The 22,440-nt window shown below is 42.9% G+C and overlaps 2 protein-coding genes across 2 annotated transcripts in view; one reads left to right on the forward strand and one right to left on the reverse strand.

Annotated features, from left to right (window-relative positions):
- SRPK1 (SRSF protein kinase 1) overlaps positions 1 to 6,354 on the forward strand; it is an 83,171-nt gene extending 76,817 nt beyond the window's left edge. The window contains 2 exon segments of the mRNA XM_029243029.1: positions 2,259 to 2,351; positions 3,856 to 6,354. Of these exon segments, the coding sequence (XP_029098862.1) occupies positions 2,259 to 2,351; positions 3,856 to 4,040 (278 nt within the window). The 3' untranslated portion in view covers positions 4,041 to 6,354.
- Positions 6,355 to 8,481: 2,127 nt separating this feature from the next.
- Positions 8,482 to 22,282, reverse strand: LHFPL5 (LHFPL tetraspan subfamily member 5). The gene is made up of 4 exons (XM_029244200.1): positions 21,537 to 22,282; positions 16,686 to 16,922; positions 13,035 to 13,057; positions 8,482 to 8,494 (listed from the first exon to the last, which is right to left on the reverse strand). Exons 1-3 carry the CDS (start codon positions 21,946 to 21,948, stop codon positions 13,047 to 13,049), a joined length of 660 nt encoding a protein of 219 aa, XP_029100033.1. The 5' UTR covers positions 21,949 to 22,282; the 3' UTR covers positions 8,482 to 8,494; positions 13,035 to 13,046.
- Positions 22,283 to 22,440: the final 158 nt, after the last annotated feature.

Here is a 22,440-nt window from a genome sequence, read left to right on the forward strand (position 1 = left end):
CCTGTGTACACACTTGATTTTTCCCTGTTATCTGCTTGCTTTTTTCTGGGTTATAAGTTTGGGGCTGTAGACTTAACATCATTTTAGAAATGCCCTATCATATCTGTTTGCAAGGGTAATTAACTTTTTTCTCTTTATTTCCCTGGATTCCCTATAAATAGTGTGTGGTACAGACTCATATAGTGGCTAGAATTACATTGTACAGGATCTTATGCTACCAAACCTGAAAATTGAAATGTATATGAAAAGACTCAAGTAAGGGAAAAGGGAGAACCAGTTACCCTAGATATTTATATCCTAATTTATTCCCTCCTATTCCAGCCCTTAGATAAAACCTCAGATTACTACTGTTTGGCCCATAGGAGCAGGAAAAAGCAAACCCTATCCCCTGGCTAGTGTATGCATAGTGTTACAAGTCCTGGTAAGACTGGGGCCTAAGTAGCATGTCCTCTGTTATTAGGGACATTCCACAACCCTAAATCTTGGAATAATAGTTGATAATTTTGCCTGTCAGATATATTAATCCTATGATTAATTGATAAGCCAGAGATAGGTTGCTGGAATTTAAAGTAATATAACAATTTTAAGGGAAAAATAATTCCTTGGTAGGAAAAATATTAAAAGAACCAATACTTTACTTGGAAGTTTACAGTAAGACAAATTATAGTCTCATTTATAATTAATTTATACAAAGATATTTACTTGCAGATCCTGCCTAAAATGGCAGAAATTTTTTGGCAGCCAAATACTTGTTACCAAACCATAAATTCAGTAAAAACTGCCCAAAAGTTATAGTGAATTCATAAAGTTCTTTTAAAATGACACCACTGAGTCCTTTACATGAGAAATAGATATAACCTGAAACCTTCACAAATTCCCAGATAAGTGTATGTCTCTAGCATATGATTTTCCTCTAAGATACATTATTGGAAGTTTTAAGTGATTGCTTTTGACCTGGATTCTGTAACTACAGGATTAAAGTCATTTTTAAAGCTGTTTTGTGGCTAGGAGCCATCACTTTTTAAAGCCTCTTCATATTTTTACTTTTTGTCACCTGCAGAAAAAGTAATAGACCTGTCTGTAGGTGTGGATGCTGGCTGGTCCCAAGCTCGTCTGCTGGTGGCAGACTGCCCACCTCCCTGGCAGTGCTCACAGTCCATATGCCTGCTGTGACAGTTACAAGACACTACATGACGTAAACATTTTAGTGGCCAAAGATAGTCAAGTAGCTATACTTTAAATGTTTGTGCTCATTTTTTCTTTAATAATGTGATTTTTTTAATTAAAAAACAGACAAAACGAAAAAACCTCTGGACTAGACATGATAAGATAGGGGTTTTCATTTGAGTTCTAGCTCTTATTGGCCTTGTGGCTTCAAGTAGGCCATTCTCCCAGAGGTTCCACTTTTCACCTTTAAAATGGGGTATTAATTTTTGCCCTGTTTTACAGGGTGATTGTGAAAACTCGATCATATGTGAGTGCTTTGTCATGAACATTCTTAAAGTGATATTATTACTCTGTGAAGCCCAGAGCACTATTATAAATAAATAAATGTCTGTCCTAGAATGTCTAAAGCATATTGCTACACTCTTGTAGCTTAGCTGAAAAACCCACCTGGACCTAGATATAGACAAAATAGAAATAAAATATTATAGATAAGCCTCCAAACTCCAGAATGGGACTTGCCAACTACTATCAAGTGACAAACCACCGGAAATAATTCTTGGCCTTCCCAGGCTTCCCTTGAGTATCCTCGGTTTTATTTGTACTTAATTTTAAACAGCTAGTTCTTGAAAAAGCTATTCGTAGAAAAACCTCTTTTACAGCTTGTCCTTGATCCTGTTCTTCTTACCCTTCTATTTTAGACCACATTGCACACATTATAGAGCTGATAGGCAGAATTCCAAGACGCTTTGCCCTCAGTGGGAAATATTCACAGGACTTCTTCAATCGCAGAGATAGTATTGTTAACATGAGTTTTCATCTAGGCCCCAGGGATGCAACTTCAGGAAGCAGAGCATTCACACCAAGATTGTTTTTACTTATCACTCAAGTCATGGGTACCTGATTTTTAATGGTTTTCTGGATTCTCCATTAGATGGATAGAGTCCTCTTCTTCCCATTTAGGACAGAAAGCAAGCTGAAATGCTTTATAAAGAGGTGTGCATGCTACTCTTTCTGCCAGTATCTAGAACTGCATTTGTTACCCCTGTTATGTATATCTTTTTTCCCCCTCTTGAAATGTTTGAAACATACAGATCACATTGCATTGATCATAGAACTTCTGGGGAAGGTGCCTCGCAAGCTCATTGTGGCAGGAAAATATTCCAAGGAATTTTTCACCAAAAAAGGTAAAATAAATGTGTTTGTTCCCAGACATTAAGGGGACAAAAGTGTTTAACAATGAAGAGGTAAGTACAGCTTGGGTACGTGTTCCCAACACATACAGAAGGATGGTCCTACCTTGAATGCTGAGCTGTGACTTAGTAGACCCTGGAGCTAGACTGCCCAGCTGCTCCACTACTTATGTGGCCTTTGACACAACCTCAGTTTGCTGCTTTATAAATGGAGATTACTTCACATTAAATTCGTTACTATGTGTATAGTAGCTGGCACATGGTTGATTACTCCTACTATAGGACTTCTGAAAAATGGGCAGATTTTGCTGAGGCAGTTCTATCAAAGGGCAAGTAGTTTCAGCTTTTTAAGGGCAGGACTACATCTCACCTTGTAGTCCGTGATACCTAACACAGTCACTTCAACACATCAGTCATATGAATTAACTTTATACTTTGAATTGCGTAAGTTATGTTATCACTTATTAGTGAAGAAAACACAAGATAAAACTCTCACCTCAAATTTTTGCCTAGATAATATATGTTGGCGTATTTAAATACGAATTTCTTATGCATTCTAAATATATTTAAAAGCTTAAGTATGAAACCCTGACCTAGAAGGGACTAGAAAACTGTCTGGACTTTTTTCCATGGTTCCCTTTTTCCTCACAACCTCTACACTAGTGCTGAGAAAAACCATCTTTCTCAACACTTGACAGCAGGCATCCTCAGAAACATTTCTTAATGTTTCTCTTAGAGGCAGGAAAATGGTGAAGTGCTTCACAGTTTCTTCCTTGTGTGCAAAGTCAAATTAATGGCATGTACCAAGTAGGTAATTAGGCACTCACTGCCCACAGTAGAGACTTCAAGTATGTGTCATGTAAGAAAAAAAATTTAAAGCAGCATTTACCTTAACAAGTCACTAATCATTGACTGTCTTTTTAAAAAAACATTGTTTCAAGGAGGCAAAAAGTAATGTTCCAGAATAGTACAGAGTGTGATGCAGCTGTATCTGAAAGTTTATTTGTTCTTTTAGTTTTGTTACTTTTATACATTTGACATAGTTTTAGCTCTTTGTTTTTTAACTACTGCCTTATTTCGAAGCAACATTTGCTAAACTATTGAGCCAAAAAAAGAGTACAAGCAAATTATTCTTGGTATGCGGTGATAAATTGCCTCTGAACACCGTATGAGACCATGCTGAGTATATAGGCATTTAATATTCATTTTAGTGAATACCTAGTTCCTGATAGGCCTGCCCAATTTGATTGGGACAAAAAATCCTGGAATGGTGGAGAAAAAAATTACTTAAAATTTTTAGGCCCTCGTGAAAAATGGAGACACTTCTTTCCAAGGAATGCATTAGAGAAGAGATGTGCTTTGTGAATGGAGAAGGATTAGATTCTGATGGCAAAATTTGATTCTTCATAGACTATCTGGATTAGTTCCTGCATTTCCACAAAAGGATCTTGTCACTTGTCAGTGTTGGTCAGTTTCTTTTGTACTCTCTTTACCTTAGGTGACCTGAAACACATCACGAAGCTGAAACCCTGGGGCCTTTTTGAGGTTCTGGTGGAGAAGTATGAGTGGTCTCAGGAAGAGGCAGCTGGTTTCACAGATTTCTTACTGCCCATGTTGGAGTTGATCCCCGAGAAGAGGGCCACTGCTGCTGATTGTCTCCGGCACCCTTGGCTCAACTCCTAAGCCCCAGCCCAGCACCGCAGCAGAGATCACACGCTGGCCCTCTGCCCCTCCCCTCCAAGCATTTCCCTCTTCCCTTTTCAGGGTGAAGCTCTTCCTTCAAGGGTTTCTAGGGTGTTTTTTGGTTTTTGTTGAATCCAACATGTTCATTTGGGTTTGCTTATTTGACCCTGTGGAGATCCCCCCACAGCCATTGGGCATCCTAGGTGAATTTGGCCTTGATTGGGCTCTGCCAAAGACTAATGGACCAAAATGTGAAAACAGCCTCTCACCCTTGTACCCTTGTCTTTCCATTAGGACAGCCTTTAAATTATAAGCATCCTTTTAAAAAGAGCTATGAAGATGTATGAGCTCATCCTTTTATTCACTGACTCTAAGAGTCAAATTTTCTAGTGCATATCCTATTGCCAGCATAAGGATGAGAAGGGGAAAGGTATTACTTCTGTGTACAGCAGAGATATTAAACTTGCTGTATCCAGGCTGCATCATCTTCCTGGATTGTTTCTGTTGTTTTCTATGTTCACATTTTTTTCTGTGACTTTTAAACTGCTATCTTTTTAAATGAGCTGTATAAACACCATATTTGGGTACCATTTTATCACTGTTCAAAGCACTGTCCAATTCCTTTCATCCTTTAATAACTCTAAGATCCTCGAATCTTCAGTCTGATTTTTGATGGAAACAAAAATGGAACCACTAACTAGTAGTTTCTTCAGAACCACATATATTCTGCAAACTGTCCTTTCCTATGTCTCTTCTGTACCCTACCAGCAGAGTTACTTTGATTGGCTCTTTGTTTTGTTTTTTGTTTTTGTTTTTTAATCCCTGGCTGGCACTTTACTCATTGCACTTGAGTTTATTGCCCCATAACTAAAGAATTCAGGATGACTCTAGAAAGGAAAACTGGATTTCAGAGATTTCCCATCTGAGAAGAAACTGTCCTAGAGTTCTCAGTTCTTTTACAAACAGTCCCCAACTTTTATTTACAGCTTTTTCTTTACCTTGTCCAGAATTCAGCCTTAAAGCAGTTTCCCCCTACGGCTTTGCCTTTCTCATTTTCTCAGAGGCTTCATTCAGGTCTTAAATGAAATCCCAGGATACAAGAACCAAGGGGAGGGGGGTGGGATGGCACTTTTTTTTATTGTTTATTTTGAGGGTTGTAGGGTTTTTTTCCTCTTTTTGTTTGGTTTAAGGTTAGCCATTCTCTGCTGCTATATCTTTGTATAATGTAAGTTTTAAATTTTGAGATGATTGAAATGTACTTGAGGCTTTTTTTTTTTTTTTTTTTTTTTAATGAGAAAAGGCGTTGTGAATATTATTTTAGGATGGGCCTCTCCTAGACTTGCCCTAGACATTACATATATTCCTCGGGTCATATTGAAAAGCAAAAGAGGGACAGGATTGGGGTCACAGCTGCTTGTTCTGCACGGACCAAGTGGGCCTTGGGGATTACAGCATTCTCCAGAAGCGGCTACAGGACTCTGATTTACAGAAAGCCAAGGAGGTGCAACTTGAGGCTCTACTAGCAAAGCACCGGTGAGACTGTTAGGTAGCCAACTTCCTTTACAGGAGATTGGAATCTAGATTCTGTCATTTATCTACCAACAAAGGCAAAGGAAAAAGTGGTGCAATTATGCAATCCGTTTAACTCGTAAACATATTACCCTGAATAACTGGCCAGCCATTCATCGATCCTTGATGGATAGTTCTGAAATCAGACATGTTCCTATAGAAAGAATTTGAAGTGAGGCTGTTCTATGCACCTATCAAGAATAAAGAAAATAGATTGTATCAAACAACGGCAGGGAAAATCCTTCAGCAATTCTAATCCACTTTGGGTTTTCAGCGATATATACATCTAAAGCAATACCAGACTAGAACTGAATTCTTTTCTATGCTGTAAAATCACAATTGTGGAATTACAGGGATTCTGGTGATGACATTAAGGTGAACTAACCAAACACATACAAATAGAAAGCCCTGTTTTAACAACTGACATGAAGAGAAATTTTAATAAGAGAACCTGTAACTTTTTGGAAATGTTTTCCCACCAAACAAGGGCTTTTCCTCTATCACTTAAGGAGCCAGATGAATTAAAAGCCGTAGAAAGAGGCAGCTGTAGAATTTGATCTTCCAAGCACCCCATCTACCTTTCCTGAACTCAATCATAATGTCAGATTGCCAGGATCTCACTAAAGGATTTCTATTTGCTGTCAGTAAAAAATAAAACCCCAAACACATTTTTATTCTTTCTACTGGTTGCATTGTCTGTTTTCTTTGTAAATGCAGTACAATAAAGAAATTATTTAATAACCTACATGTTTCCAGGAGATTTCTGTTTATTTGTTGCCCAAGTTGATCTGACCTAGCTTCAGAATGGAGGAAGGGATTGGTTGAGTTGCTTTTTGAATTTAAATATGCCATGAAACTGTGTAACTTAAACACATGCCATTTTGGGGGGTTTGTAGCTTTGCTTCTATCTTTAAGTTGGGCGTGGGGTGGGATTTAACAAAGTACATTTTGGAAAATTCTAAGAAAATTGTTATTCCCTACATTTGATACCATTTTTGCAGTATTTGTGGGGTTTTTTCCCCCACAGATCACAAAGTGCAAAATGTCAAAAGTTTTGTGAACTCAAAGGCACTGGACTGATGACCACTATTATACACAAGTTTTCATATACTTGTCTCATTCACCCCTCAGTATAAATTCTTAGAAATGGAATGGCTGGGGCAGAGAGTAAGCACGTTTTTAAGGCTTTTAATAAATGTTCCCTAACTTACGTGGAGAACAGTTGGACTGTTTTGCTATGACCAACAGTGTTTGAATGGGCCTATTGTAATCTCACTCATTTTATTCCTAATAGCCAGTTTGATTGCCCCAAAAGGGGAATCTCTTGTTTTAATTTGCCTATTAGATGACTAGTGAGGTCAAAAGCTTGTTTCATGGGTTTTATTGGCCATTTGTAGTTTTGGGTTATTAGCCTACAATTACCCAGCTTTCTTTTGGCATGCTTCCCTATTTGATGATTTGGTAACATCTTTGTCATTTTTCCATCACATTTTCCAGTTTTTAATTTGCCTTTCATTTTTATTTGTGGTATTTCTGGGCTGTGTTGGGTCTTTGTTGCTGCACACAGGCATTTCTCTAGTTGCTGTGTGCAGGCTTCTCGTTGTGGTGGCTTCTCGTTGCAGAGCACGAGCTCTAGGTGCGCAGGCTCAGTAGTTGTGGCACGTGGGCCCTAGAGCATGTGGGCTTAAGTAGTTGTGTGTGGGCTCTAGGGCGCATGGGCTTCAGTAGTTGTGCACGGGCTCAGTAGTTGTGGCTTGCAGGCTCTAGAGCACAGGCTCAGTTGCTCCGTGGCATGTGGCAATCTTCCCGGACCAGGGATCGAACCCGTGTCCCCTGCATTGGCAGGCAAACTCTCAACCACTGTGCCACCAGGGAAGTTCCTATTTATGGTATATTTAATGTTATTCATAAAAAGTCCTCCAGCCCTGAACTACATAAACTGGTTTTTTTCTGTTTGTTTTAATTGAGCCATGCTTAAGACATGTAGTGTGTTCATACTGTAGTGTTGACTAGAATGTAACCTGTTTAAAAAAACAACCAAAAAAAATTAAATTGGAATTCATCAAACCAGTATGTTCATCAGACTGATGAACTTAGGCAGTTCCTCTAAGCTTTGTGTTAAATGTATGGACCTTGAACTCTGAGGGTTTTGGAAAACTTAAGTTCTAAGGGAGCTTGTAGCTATCTCAAAAGAACTGTCAAACTGAGGTGGAGTTACAGCCCTGAGTGTCCACAGGGAGACCATTTAGCTGCTCCAGAGCCTGCCCAGGTTACAAATCGACTTCATTACTGCTCATTCTTTTATTTTTGACGCCTGTAGAGTCTTCCAGTTTGGCCTTATAAGGAAAGTGATTTGCTCTTAGAGTATCACAAAAAATTGATGATTTATTTATAATAGAATCTGAACTTATATTTACTCTGTAAATAAGGTCTTAGGACACCAGAGAAGTTTCAACAGTCCTTTGTGTTTTGCCCACCAATTTGGTGCCGTTGGAGTTAGCAAAGCATTGATAATTTACAGCTCTTTCTCAGTCTTCAAAGCAATATGAAAAGATAATATCTAAACTTATATAAAGATAATATATGAATCTTGAGACCTACTGAGGAGGAAGTTTGTTTTTATGTCACTTTTAGTCTTGTTTTTAAAAGGTGGAATTTTAAAACAAGTGATAAGCATTTGTCTTTTAAGTCCTTGTGCAAATATTTATCCACACCAAGTCCTTATGATATCAGAAATATCTCATTTTAAAAAAAAACAATATTTGAGATCATTTTGTGTTTAGAAGTTTTAACTAAGTAAGCAAGTTTACATTAGTACCTACTCTGTTACTGACTGTACCATTCCTTGTAAAGGGATGAGGGTTTTCAATACATAGATGATCAATCTGATTTTATATCCTCCCAGGTTCAATTTTTTATCATAATCTTCTCTTTTGTCCTTAATTCATATCTAGTTGTTGCCCATTATAATACAATAACAAGCCTTGCCCTCCCATTTGGCAGAACTGGATTGTGTTATCAGTGTATCAGCTGCCTGCAATTTGAGCTATGTTCATAGAAGTTGTGCCCTTAAAAATATAGAGGAAAGTATGGTCAGTGTTGGAAATTAGTGGACCCTACTATAAATACTTGAGGTTAGGTAGCAAAAGTGGGATGAGTTTAAGGGTTAGGGCCCTTCATCTTCAGCAATTTGTTACAAAACAAACATGTATCCATCAGCATGTACGGTTACTAGAATCTAATCTTTGTTCCAGTAAAGCATTCTAGTAAATGCCCATTTCAGCAGAAAATTAATTACAAATAACTATGAGAAACAACTTTTTAAAATACTCCAATGATTCTCACCTCCTGGTATTCACACACTTGTGCAATTCCCTCACCTTTAACGAGGGCTGGACTTTGTGATTGTTCTAACAATCAGATTAAGGCAAAAGTAGCAGGATGTCACTTAGATTTGGTTACAAAGGGTGCTTCTGTCTGTGCACCTGCTCTTGCTCTGTCTTGGAAGACTTGCTCTGGGGAAGCAAGTTGCCAGGTGAATAGCCCTTTGGAGAGGCCCTCGGCCAGCAAGGAACTCAGGCCTTCGGCCCAACAACCTGTGAGAAGTTGAGTCCTGCAGACAACCACTGAGCTTGGAAGCAGACCCAACACCTTAATTGCAGCCCTGTGAGAAGCCTTGAGGCAGAGACACCTAGCTAAGCCTTGCTGATTCCTAACCCACAGAAACTGAAATGTTTTAAGCCACTGAGTCGAGGGGTAATTTGTTATGCAGCAACAGGTAACTAATACAGAGATGCAAGATAATGAAAGCATTTAGGAAAGACACCCTTCTGGTTCACATTTCAGATGTAAATGATAAGGCCTTCTTACCTCTCTTGACCTGCTCAGTGCTAGTCACTGGTAAATCTTGGGCATCACAACCATTCCTGTGCTCCAGTGCAAGGCAGAGGAAGGAGTAGAGTAACTCAACTTGGTTTAGAGGAGTGCTGGTTTTATTAATTTTTCTGTATACTTTCAAAGATATTTGAGGCATCTTTAAGAATTTAAAGGTAAAGCCACTTGAAAAGGGCTGATAAGCAGTTAATAAGTTTCAGCCAAAATCATTACTTTATTGGAGAGGTTGAATTCTGAGTTTCCTTGAAGATAAAGCAAAAGGTGAAACGCTGAGTCATGTGACTCAAACAGATTTAAGATTGTCCCCAGCACAGGTCATTAGTAAACATACACTCCTGCTTTGGTGAAACTCACTGCTCTTGAGAGCAAGGTGTAGGCTATTGGCAGATGCACCTTAAGCCCCCCAGAAACTTCTGTGGACCACCAGGGTTGCCATTTCAGTGAGAAATATTTTGAAGTTAGGGAGGCTTTTAGAAATTTTTCTTTTGCCTTTTATAAAAAGTAAAATTATGAGAAACAACTGAACAAATCTATCTAGAAAAGTCACAAAGCTACAGAATTGGCCAAATTCTGTCACTCATCCATTCATCAAGCTTGCATAGGGAATTCCCTGGCGGTCCAGTGGCTAAGACCTCTTTTACTGCCGTCGGCCCAGGTTTGATCCCTGGTCATGGAACTAAGATCCCACAAGCTGCGCAACCAAAAATAAAAATAAAAGCTTGCATAAAGTAGATGCCTGACAATGAAATAATTTTATCAGCACAAGAAAACATGAAAGTTATCATATTTAAATCCCATTCTAATAGTCCCCATCATCAACAACTGGGACAATGCTGGGATACTCATACCTAGCCTATCTGAACTGGAGAAGAAACACTGCACTGACTGGGCAGGTTGTCAGAGTGCACTGGTTAAAAGGCATCTTTTAAACCAGTGCACTCTGAGTAATCCCTGCAGCCCAGAATAAGAAGCCTGTTTTCCGTGTCACTGCTGGTTGATCAAGCAACATCCATTACGGTTTTGTTCGACATTTACCCACTCTACCTGTGAGAAAACAGCACCCACGTTTTCTCTTTACTGAGGAAACAGGCAAAAGACCAGAAAAAAGCACTGTTCTTCCTGGATCATTCGCTGCAGATAATCAACAAAACCCTGTTTCTATTGCAATACATACCATCCTCAGGGCAGGGAACAGCCTAAAGAATCTAATCTTTGTCTTGGCATTTGCTACAGTGAAGTATTACCTAAATTGAGTTCCCCTCTAGAGACTGGTAAAAGATTCACCATTTAATGTACCAAGTCCAAAGTTGTTATTTTTTACAGGAGAGTTCATCTATTACTCTAACAAATTACTTGGCCACAAGTAACAACTTTCCAAAACTGGTAACCCATTCTGACTGGGTCGGTGTGGACACTGAAAACGTGCGATTTTTGGTTCCAAAGGGAAAAAAGAATTTAGTCTCAAAAGTTTTTAGATCCTAAAGTCACCCAATCCTGATGGATTCAGGTTCCGGTGACCTCTCCATTCCTTACCCATCTCTGAGCATCAATAAGAAAACAAACCTGAAAAGAAGAAAGCAAAGGACCCCCTAAACCTCAACCTGAAATGATCCAGCATGCTTACAGCCACCTCTTCTTCATCGCCCTCTTAGAGCTGGGTGTCAGTTTCTGGGTGCTTTCAAACAAGTATCCTCAGTGAATTAGACTGTTAGGGACTCACCTGGGAGGCCCCTAGACATAGACTCATCCTGCTGTTATTTTACGGAGAGGCCTCAAGAGGGTAAAGCAATTTGCTGGTGTGAAAGGATAGGAAGAGAAAGTGGGTACCCAGTCAGGAGAGTTAAACACATGTCTCTGAACATCTTGGATGTGGTCACTGCAGTTCTTCCTCGCTGGAGTTTTCCCGATACAGTAAGAGGTCTTGTCTCAGGAGATTGGCATCCTATAATGAAAGGCTTCAGGATTTCAGGCCTAGAGCAGCAGATACAGGGAAGCATGGAAGGAACAAGTTTCTGTTTCTGAAGAATTTGATTCCCTCATTTTCCACTGTCAGGGAAACAGATGACCTGTGGTATTTAAAAAAAAAGATTGCAAGATTATAGAATTTGACATTTTTTAAGCCAATAAAAACACAAAACTTCCCCACGTATGCTCACATTTTGATTCAGTTCTACTCCAGACATGCAAACTTCCTCACTAGTATATAAGATAGTATCAGTGTCCCTCAAGTAAAAACTCATAAGTGTCTTTTCAGATGTAAATAAATGTAGTGCAAGAAAAAGAAAAAAGCAGACAGCTGTAGTTAGCTTTGATTCAGTAATTCCACTCCAGAATTTATCAACAGGAACAAAAAGCTATCTATGATAGCAGTGCTAGATGCCTAACTAAGGTCTCATTTAGCAATGAAATGGTACACCAGTGCTGTGGAGTTTGTGGCTTTTAAAAACTTCAGTTAGGAACATGGCAAAAACATGAGGAAACGTTTATACTCTGTTTACTACTCGAAGTGTGACCCCTACCCAGTAGTGTATCACTGGGGAGCTGGTTAGAAATGCAGTGCTTGGCACCACTCCAACTGAATCAGTCTGAATTTTAACAAGATCCCCAGGTGAGCTATGCACATTAACGTTTAAGAATCATAAGTGTGTGTGGGGGCGGGGGGAGAGGGACAATGCTAATTTATCATTCTTCAAGAAAGTATGTCTATGTGGTCAAGGATGGGAAGGTTCTTAGCAAAAATGATCAATAAAATAGTTTAAATGGAGATAATCCCTGCGACCCACACAAAGTGCCTGGCCTGCTGTAAGTCCTCAATAAATGACAGCTATCAGGGAGGTGATACTGTTGTGGGCTATTCCTTCTCTTCCTCCATCCCTCCCTCCTCCTCCACCCTTTCTTTCTTTTTAAAGGTGTTCCTTCATGTCCTTGTTAAATCACATTTTAGAAACTGAAATGACAATAAGGAAATTAACATGTGTTTCGTTTTCAACCAGACATTAAAATGGGTTAAATTCGTGTTTTGCTTTTTGCTTCAGCTATCAGGGAGCAGGGAGCTAAATTTAATACTCAATACACTAATTCTGTTAGCCTAGCTTTCTGTAATATTTGTTTTCTTCTCTATGACTTTTATTTTCTATTTTATTAGGTTTTCCACTATGTCTCTTAAAATCACGTAAACTTCTTTCTGAAAATAAGGGTCCAAATGACAATAATGATTTCTAAAAACAGTCTGTTCTTGTTTGTCAGGCTCCACAAAAAGATGAGTTTATGAAACCACCTGCCTGTTTTAAATTATTTCTTCTCTCCCTGTGCTTTTACCACTTCTCAAGACACAAGTAAAGTTAAAGGGTTCCTGTTTGTCCCTCAGTGAAGGTCTCAGATGCCAGCCAGCTCCTGCCCCCTCCCACCCCACAGCCACCCCCCTACCCCTTCTCTCCCTAGGCCCTACAGCCCAGCTTCCTGAGTCATTCTGCGAGGCCACAGCACTTCCAAAGGAACACAGACCACTCTCCAATCAAATTACGCACCAACACTCCTGTTGCTTCAGGCTTCCTCTGCGATAAAAAAAAAAAGAGAACAGTACGTGTTTACAACCAAGCCTCGTTTTCAGGATAATTCCCTGCACACTATTCCCTCTCCAAACCAGTTCAAATTCCTCTTATTCACTCTCAAGAAAGCTTGCACTTTTTGTTCATAATGTTTATCAGCTTGTGATTCCATCTTGCATGATTGTCTTCCTTACTAGACTCAAGGTCCAAATGTAGACTTCCTCCCTCACTGTACCCCCTGGACCTAAAGGTGTCAGTGGGCGCCTGGAGCACAGGTCCTATTATTGGCTGGGCAGATGGATGATATAAAGAGTGGAGGTACTGGAAAGACAGAAGGTGGAGAGAACTAACATTTATTCATCACCTAAAATATGCAGGTATTGTTGGTGCTTTATATACGCTATCTAATCCTCAGCACAATCTTTTATTGTTTTGAGGTATAATTTACTAACGTAAAATTTACTCATTTACAGTATACAGCTCAGTGGGTTTCAGCGTATTCACTACACTGTGCAGCCATCACTACTATCTTCTTCTAGAACATTTTCATCAGCCCCAAACCCTGTGAACTTTAGCAATCACTCCCAATTCCCCCCTTCCCAGCCCCAGGGAAATACTACAATTTACTTCCTGTCTCTGTGCATTTGCCAGTTCTGAACATTTCATGTAAACGGGGTCATACAGTATCTGGTCTTTTGTATCTGGCTTCAGTGTTTTCTTCCACACTATAGCAATTACCAGTACTTCATTCCTTTTTATGGCTGAATAATAACTCATTGTATGGATATACACATTATGTCCATTCAGTCATCATATGCATGACTGTTATGCTACTATGAACATGTGTACAAGTTTTTGTGTGAACATATGTTTTCAATTTTCTTGTGTATATACCTAGGAGTGGAATTGCTGGGTCACGTGGTAACTCTGTGTTTAATCATTTGAAGAACTGCCATTCTGTTTTCTACAGCAACTGCACAATTTTACATTTTCTGTAGCAACGTACGAGGATTCCAATTTCTCCGCATGCTCATCAGTACTCGTTATTGTTCATCTTTTTTGTTACAGCCATCCTAGTGGGTGTGAAGTGATATCTCATTGTGGTTTTGATTTGCATTTTCATAATGACTAACGATGTTGAGTATCTTCTCACGTGCTTTTTGGCCATTTGTATATCTTCTTTGAAGAAAAGTCTATTCAAATCCTTTGCCCATTTGGAACTTCCCCAGTGGTTAATACTCCATGCTCTCAATGCAGGGAGCCCAGGTTGGATCCCTGGTCAGGGAACTAGATCCCGCATGGTGCAACTAAGAGCCCGCATGCCACAGCTAAAACCCTGCACACGGCAACGAAGATCCCGCGTGCTGCAACGAAGACCCGGTGCAGCCAAATAAATTAATTAATTAAAACTGTATACTTAAAAAAAAAATCCTTTGCCCATTTAAAAAATTGGGTTATTTTTTATTATTGTTGAGTTGTAGGAGTTCTTAATATACTCTGGATACCAGCATTATGATTATGATTTGCAAATATTTTCTCCCAATCTATGGGTTGTCTTATCACTTTCATGATGGTGTACTTCGAAGCACAAAGTTTTCAGTTTGGGGCTTCCCTGGTGGCGCAGTGGTTGAGAGTCCGCCTGCCAATGCAGGGGACACGGGTTCGTGCCCCGGTCTGGGAAGATCCCATGTGCCACAGAGCAGCTAGGCCCGTGAGCCATGGCCGCTGAGCCTGCGCGTCCAGAGCCTGTGCTCTGCAATGGGAGAGGCCACAACAGTGAGAGGACCGTGTATGGGAAAAAAAAAAAAAAGTTTTCAATTTTGATGAAATCTAGTTTATTTTTTTATTTGGTACTTGTGTATTAGGTGTCAAATCTAGGAAACCATTGCCTAATCCAAGATCTAAGAGTTTTATAATTTTATATCTTACATTTAGGTCTTTGATCCATTTTGAGTTAATTTTTGTATATGATGTGTGGTAGGTGGCCCAACTTCATTCTTTTGCATGTAGATATCTGGTTGTCCCAGCACCATTTATTGAAAAGACTATTCTTTTCCCCATTGAATTGTCTTGGGCACCCTTGCTGAAATCAGTTGGTCGTAGATGTTTGGTTTTATTTCTGGACTCTGTATTTTATTCCATTGATCTGTATGTCTATCTGTATGTCAGTACCACACCGTCTTGATTATTGTATCTTTCTAGTAAGTTTTTTTTTTTTTTTTTTTTTTGCGGTACGCTGTCCTCTCACTGTTGTGGCGTCTCCCGTTGCGGAGCACAGGCTCCAGACGCGCAGGCTCAGCGGCCATGGCTCACGGGCATAGCCACTCCGCGGCATGTGGGATCTTCCCGGACCGGGGCACAAACCCGTGTCCCCTGCATCGGCAGGCGGACTCTCAACCACTGCGCCACCAGGGAAGCCCCTCTAGTAAGTTTTGAAATCAGGACATGTGTGTCCTCCAACTTTGTTCTTCTTCAAGATTGTTTTGGCTATTCTGGGTCTCTTGCATTTCCAATTGACAAGCCAATCCTAAAATCAAAAAGCCAGCTGGGATTTTGATAGGAGTTGCATTAAATCTGTAGATCAGTTTGGGGAGTATTGACATGTCAGCAATATTAAGTCTTCTGATCCATGAACATGGATGTTTCCATTTACTTGGCCTTTTCTTTAAACAATGTTTTTTAATTTTCATGTACATTTCATTTACTTTTTTGTTAAATTTATTCCTAAGTACTTTATTCTTTTTGTTGCTATTGCAAAAGAAATTTTTTAATGTCATTTTCAGATTGTTCATTGTTAGTGTATACAAATACATTTTTGTATATTGTTCTTACATTCTGCAGCCTTGCTGAAGTTGTATGTTAGCTTTAATAGTTTTTTAGTGGCTTATTTAGGATTTTCCATATACAAAATCATGTCATCTGCTAATAGAGATAGTTTTTCTTCTTCTCCAAAATAGATGTCTTTTATTTCTTTTTCTCAACTAATTTTCCTGGCTGTAACCTCCAGTACAATCTTCAATAGAAGTGACAAGAGCAGACATCCTTATCTTGTTCCTGAGTACAATCTTGTGAAGTAGGGGTTTTTTACAAATGAAGAAAAACCTGCCTCCTACCCTCTAATGAGGGGAAATGAGGCTCAGATCAGAAAATGGATACATGGAGAACCCCCAGGCTACTCTAACCCAAGGGGGCTAGGCTCCCACCATCTGCAGTCCAGGAGCTGTCACATCTCTGCCCTAACTTGCCTTTCCTCCTTCCCCAACAACTCATCATCCCCTTTGCTCCCCTGTTGTTCCTCTCTCCATCTAGCAAACTCCCCTGTTATTTCAAGACCCAGCCTCAGTGCCACCTATGGGAGGCCACACCTAGCTCCCCAAGCTGGACCAGGGCTCTCTCCCCTGTAGGCCCTGCGAGTGCAGGGGGACAGGGGGACACACTTCTATCACAGACAGCCTCTGCCACATAGGTCTGTCAATGCCTTATCGCCTGCCAGCCTGAAACCCTCCACTGGCCCTTGGCATCTGCGACAAGGGCTGTGTTTGATCGGTCTTGGTGTCCCCACCCTTGGCCAGTGGCCAAACCTCAGGCACCTGGCAGAGAGGAAGCCTCACCTCCCTGGGGTAGAGAGAATTACCTTGTCCATCAGCCTTATAGTCATCAGGGAGCAGCTTGTCCTGGCGGTAGCCCAGCACAAAGGCCAGGAAGGAGAGGATGAGGGCGTCTCCAATGCTGAGGATGGCCAGCATGAAGGCCCAGCGGATGGTGCAGTGGCCCAGTGTGTATTTGCCGGTCTGCTCCCCACACATGCGCCGTACCTCACTTGAGTCCCAACCATCTGGGTAGACCAGGCAGCCAATCATCAGGCCTGTGGCTGAGGGGGCAGGAGGGGTACAGATGGTGTCAAGCTGGGTGTGCTCGCCTGCTGCCTCCCACCTTGCACTGCTGTCATCGTGTCACCTCCCTTCTTCTCTTATTAACAGCCTTGAGAGGCACAAGGGGCAGCTCCTGCCATCCTTCTTGTAGAACACGGGGGAAAAAACTGAGGCTCCAAGAGCTAAAGCTACTTGCCCCTGGGGGCCAGTGGTCAGGGGTGGAGGCTGAGAGCAGAGCTCCTCAGCCCTGGGAGGTTCTGCCACAGCACCAGGTGGTTCTACCAGGCCCTCAGCTGTACCCCTCACTTTGGACTTGACGAGGCACCTGGCTTCAAAGTCCTCCCAAAATCTGGTCCCAGCCCAGAGAACTCATCACTCCTCAGATGTACATTTGTTCATACTCCAACATCTCTGAAATAAGTGTAATAACAAAGCTTTAGGCTACAATTTGATTAGAAGTATTTTTCCTTTTTACAGCACATAGAATAATGGTGTGTCCTACAACTCAGGTATCTTAGATTGAATGAATACAGGAAGTTTTCCAGCCCCATCTCTGGCGGCTTCCTTCATGAACCTTCCATTCAAGCAAACAGGTCTCCACACTATTACCCACTACGGAACAGTGCAGTTGTCCACACTTCCCTGAATGTGTTTAAAATGCTGATTCCCAGGTCAGGGTTGGGTTCAGGAATCCCTGTCTTTAAAAGCACTCTTCTGGGTGATTCTCTCAACAGGAAAAGCTGGGAAACACTAGGGAAGGCTGCCTGGATCTCAAGCCCAGCTCTTTACTAACTAGCTGTGTGACTCAGAGCAAGCTACTTAAGTTTTCTTGCCTCAGTTTCCTCATCTGTAAAATGGGAATAATAATAGTATCTACCTGTTTGGATTGCAGCGAGGTTACAATGAGTTAATATTGGAAAAGTGCTCAGAAGCTTGCCTGACACATAGTTGGCATTTCCTGAGTGTTAGCTAGTATGCCACACTGTGCTTTCATTGATTTAGCATTGACAGCCAAAAATTTCATCTTCCCCGCCTTCCCTCCACTACTCCCACACCCGCCCACCAAATTTCCACCCCAACTTAGCTGCCCAGACAGGTACATATTCCTGGGATGTGACTGGGGCAACCCAAGGACAACCACCAGGCAGGCAGGGGGTGCCTTCCTTCCCTTGTCTGTGCCACTTTCCCACCCCTGGCCCCCCTTTCACAGGACTGGAGGCTCTTTAGTCCCAAAGCTGTGCCCTACCTGGGAGCCCCATGGAGAAGCACCTCGCAGGACCCAAAGTCACCAACCTGGGGCTCCACTTGTTCTTGCAAGGAAGGTTAGCAGATCAAACAAAAGCACAACGAAGTGTAAAGATCAAGGATCCCACCTCCCCACGTAAATATATCAACCGTCCTTGTTTTTTTCTAGGAGGAGCTCATTTACATACTTCTCTTATAGATTACAAAATACTTCATGTACCATTTTTCTCTCGACCCTTACCACAGTTCTGTGAAGTAGGCCATGTATTAATATCCCATCTTCAGATTAAAAGACTGAGGTCTCAGAAACCGAGCGAGTTGCCCAGTCATTTAGCGAGGGCAGAGCCAAGACCTGCTATCATGGCTCCTGACTTTCTTTACTTCAAAGTTAATTCCCCCAGCCTCCCAGAATGACATCTCCCCAAAGAGCCAAATGTATTTAGTGGTGACATTTTAGACTTAGTGACAAACAGGAAGATCCTTAGGATGGAGGAGGGGGACCCTCCCAGAGCTCTTTGGTAAAACCTGTGCTCTTCCCCACGTGGTGTGTGACAAGTCCTCTGGTACCTGGCATGGCCCCCTTCTCCTTCTATAGCACCTCCCTACAGGGGTTCAGAAAAGATCCCAGGGCCTCCGACTTGGAAAAAGGTTGTTACTATGGGTGCCACAGCCCTCTAGGAGCACCCCACCCATCTACCTGGGCACAGTGGGGGTCCATCCCATCGTGGTGTCTCAGGGCTCTAAATAGAGACCAGCAGGGTATTCTCAGGCAAGTTTACTTACCCTCTCTGACTTCCAGTCTCTCATCTGTAAAATAAGGATAATAATACCTGACTCGGAACAGGGTTATGAGGGTTAAGCGTGATCATGTATAGAAAGTGCTTACTGCAGTGTCTGGTACATGGTAAGTGGCCAATTAATGTTAGTTGTTGATATTATTATTGGCATTGAAGTCAGATGGAAGCAACCTCGATGGATGTGGCTGTCATTAGATCTGTTTACAAGTATTTCAGGTACATAGTAGGATTATACTTCCTCGCCTCTCTCCCTTGAAGTTAGGCAAGTTCATAAAAATTCCTTCAGCCAATAAAACGTGAGCAGAAATGCCGTGTGCTTTTCCAGGCCAGAGCATTTAACTGCTGATGGAGACTTTACAGAGCTCCCTTTCCCTTCACAATGATGACAGCCAGATGACAGCTGATGCTCCATCAGCCTGGGCTCTGGAAGAGCCCAGTGAGAGCAGAGCCCTCCACTGATCCTCAGTGAGCGTGTACCATTATCAAGAAATAAACCTTTGTCATAAGCCGCTAAGATTTGGGAGTTGTCTGTTACTGTGGCATCACCCCATCCATCCTGACTGATAAAGTTGTTTTGTGTTTTTCTTGTTTACTGAGCACCTACCATGTGTCAGGCACCGTGCAAGGTGTTTTCCATGCATTACAACATCCCATCCTCGCAAGTACCCTGTGATGGGGGTACTGTTGCTACCTTCTACAGATGATTTTAATAGAACTCAGACAAGCAAATTGCCCTACCTGTGTTTTCAGGATCTGGGACCACATTCTGCCTACACCTGGCATCCAGAAGCTCAATTAGCTTTGTTAAGCTACAGCCCCACCCTGCCCCGTTCCTCAGTCCTCCTTCCCTTCTGCTGCTCCCTTCCCTGGCCCCAGGCTTCTTGGCAAGGTTAAGCCAACTGGTTTAGGTCTCTTCAAATGGAGGAATCTCCCAGCTGCTGGCTGTGGGGCACACCTCCTCCTCACCCCTCCCTTTGGCTCATCTTCCCTTCCCCAGCACGGAAGAATGGAACACGACACCACCTTTGCTCTCCCCCAGCGTAAATGTTTCATGGGATGGCACCTGGCCACCTCTGCTATCGGTGTCTTCAGCTGCATGACCCAGACAGGGTCTGACTCAAATGGCCTGGTGACCCCTCCCCTACCCAGGCCCTCCCAGCACTGCCTGTTCAGCAAATGGCACCTGTTGCAGGAGGTTGGGGGAGTGGGACAGTGGAGAGAATGGGAGAGGGAGGGTTGTGTTTCCAGCATCCCATAGCTCTGATACAGAGGACCAGCTGGCAAGCATGCCAGGGTCCATTCTACTCCTCTTTGTCACAGAACTGCTAAATCTTCATTCTCCCTTCTTCCTCCCCACTGTCCACTGAGACTTGCCTCATCCCTGCCCCAGCCTCTCCCTCACCATATAGACGGAGTACAGAGAGAGAGAGAGATGGCAGGGGGATTGGGGAGGCAGCTCTGGAACCAGGTAAGTAGCCGGAGTACAAGATTCAGAGTCGAAGGTTCTGTGTGCTAAAAGACAAGTTACCGGCTAAGAGCCTCTTCTGTAAAACAGGAGGAAAACCCACCTCACTGTGTCATGATGAGGCTCCTCCAGATGATACATGTGAAAGTACTTTACAAATCATTACACTTATGTAAATGTGTGCCTCAATAAAAAATGTCTTTGGAATACAGCTAGTTCTTGGGACTCACTGCCTTTATTCTATTGTCTTTGTTGCCAGATGATCTGCTGTAGCATTGGCTAAGTCTTATCTTCTCTCTCAGTCCCAGATTCCTCATCTATAGTTGGGGGGAGGATGCTATAGCTCTCTAGGGTCCCCTCCAACTCTGACAGTCTTGAGTCTACATGTTTGGTTGTATGGGATTCTGATCCCTATTCCATTCTCCCTGTTAACACTGCTTCTCATTCTAACCAATGATGTCAAGATGATTTCACTCTAGCCTTCAGTCCCTAACAAGGCTCCTGGACGTTTCCCTAGTATGGACAGTCTGTGTGTGGTCCTTGGAGGGACCAAGGGCTGCAGGACAAGGTCTTAGGCATCCCTTTCTGGGCTCTAGAGGAGAGCAGGACCAGCTGGCCCAAGGACCCAGTGGCCTGCCTGGGGCCAGGAGCAGGAAAAGGGGGACAGGGAAGGCCTTGCCTCTGAACACCACCAGTAGCCACCTACCCCACATAGTTCTAAAAGACCCTATTCCCCTCCCCCATCACAAAATATCACTTCCACTTGCTGCCTCAAATGCTCACACTTGCTGCATCAAGTATGGAATCCTATAATTAGGGAACAAAGACCTTCACTCTACCATAAGTGACTTGCTCCTGGGCAAATCATTTCCCCTCTCTTGACCTCAGTTCCTCATCTACAGGAAGAGGAGGTTGAACAATTTGATCTCTAAGGCCTTTCTGGTCTCAGCCATCCTAAGACTCTCTAATTACTCTTCCAAGGCATCTGCAGGGCATTGAGTATGGCTGCGCGATAAAGGAGGACAGCTGAGTAGGAGGCTCAGAGACTCCACAGAAGGTGGGCCCCTGCCTGCCCTCCCGCTACCCCTCCTGCTATTCCTGCTCACCCGCAGCCAGCTGCATCCATGCGCAGATCTTGTAGACAGTGGCCGTGTTGCAGACGAAGAACAGGCTGAAGCAGACGATGGAGCCAATGATGAGGAACATGGCCAAGGCCACAAAGAACATGGCAGTCTTGAAGGCTCTAGAGGGGATGGAGGAGAAGTCCAGCGGGCCACCCTTGCAGATAAGCTCAGACGACAGCACGTTGCCCACGCAGTAGGAGAAAAGGCCAAAGTAGCCTGCCTGGGGTGTGCTGACGCTGTCACCTATCCAGTAGGGCTGGATGAAGAGCGCCATGACCAGCACGGAGAAGCAGATGGTGAGTGTGCCCCACATCACACCTACGGCCCTCGAGTTCCGCACATAGTTGGTATGGTAGATCCTGGCTGCCTCCTGGGCAGGCAGCAACTTCACCATGGTGAGGGCACTGCGTCCTGGGCTGGGGACTTGTGGGCTGGAAGTGGCTTTGCGGATGGATGGAGGCCCGGAAGTGGGTCACCCCTCAGCCAGGTTTGGAGAGAAGGCGGAGGTCAGGGCACGAGGTAAGGTTCCCTCCAAGGTAGAAAAAGAGGACTAATAGGACAGGGAAGATGACCTTGGCCTCTTCAGGGGAAGCTTGTCCAGGTGCCTGTGTCCCCTCTTGCTCTAGCCGGGCTGTCTCCTGTCTCCTACCTCCTCTCAAACCCGCCGTGGTCTCGGGCCTGCTGGCGCCGCCCTGCCCCGCCCCCAATGCCAGCTGAGAGCACCAGAGAGCTCCGCCCCCTTCGCGCGGCCCGGCTCCTCCTCCCTCCCTCCTCCGAGAGCACTGCTTTCAGCACCGTGGCCAGCGCCTCGGGACTCTGGGCAGAGATAGGTGCAGAGCGGCCGACCTACCCACTGCACACCCCCGCCACTGGGAATCAAGGCCCC

Source organism: Monodon monoceros, unplaced genomic scaffold (genome assembly GCF_005190385.1).
Source record: "Monodon monoceros isolate NGI ecotype Baffin Bay Population unplaced genomic scaffold, NGI_Narwhal_1 Super_Scaffold_3, whole genome shotgun sequence".
Classification (NCBI taxonomy): Eukaryota; Metazoa; Chordata; class Mammalia; order Artiodactyla; family Monodontidae; genus Monodon; species Monodon monoceros.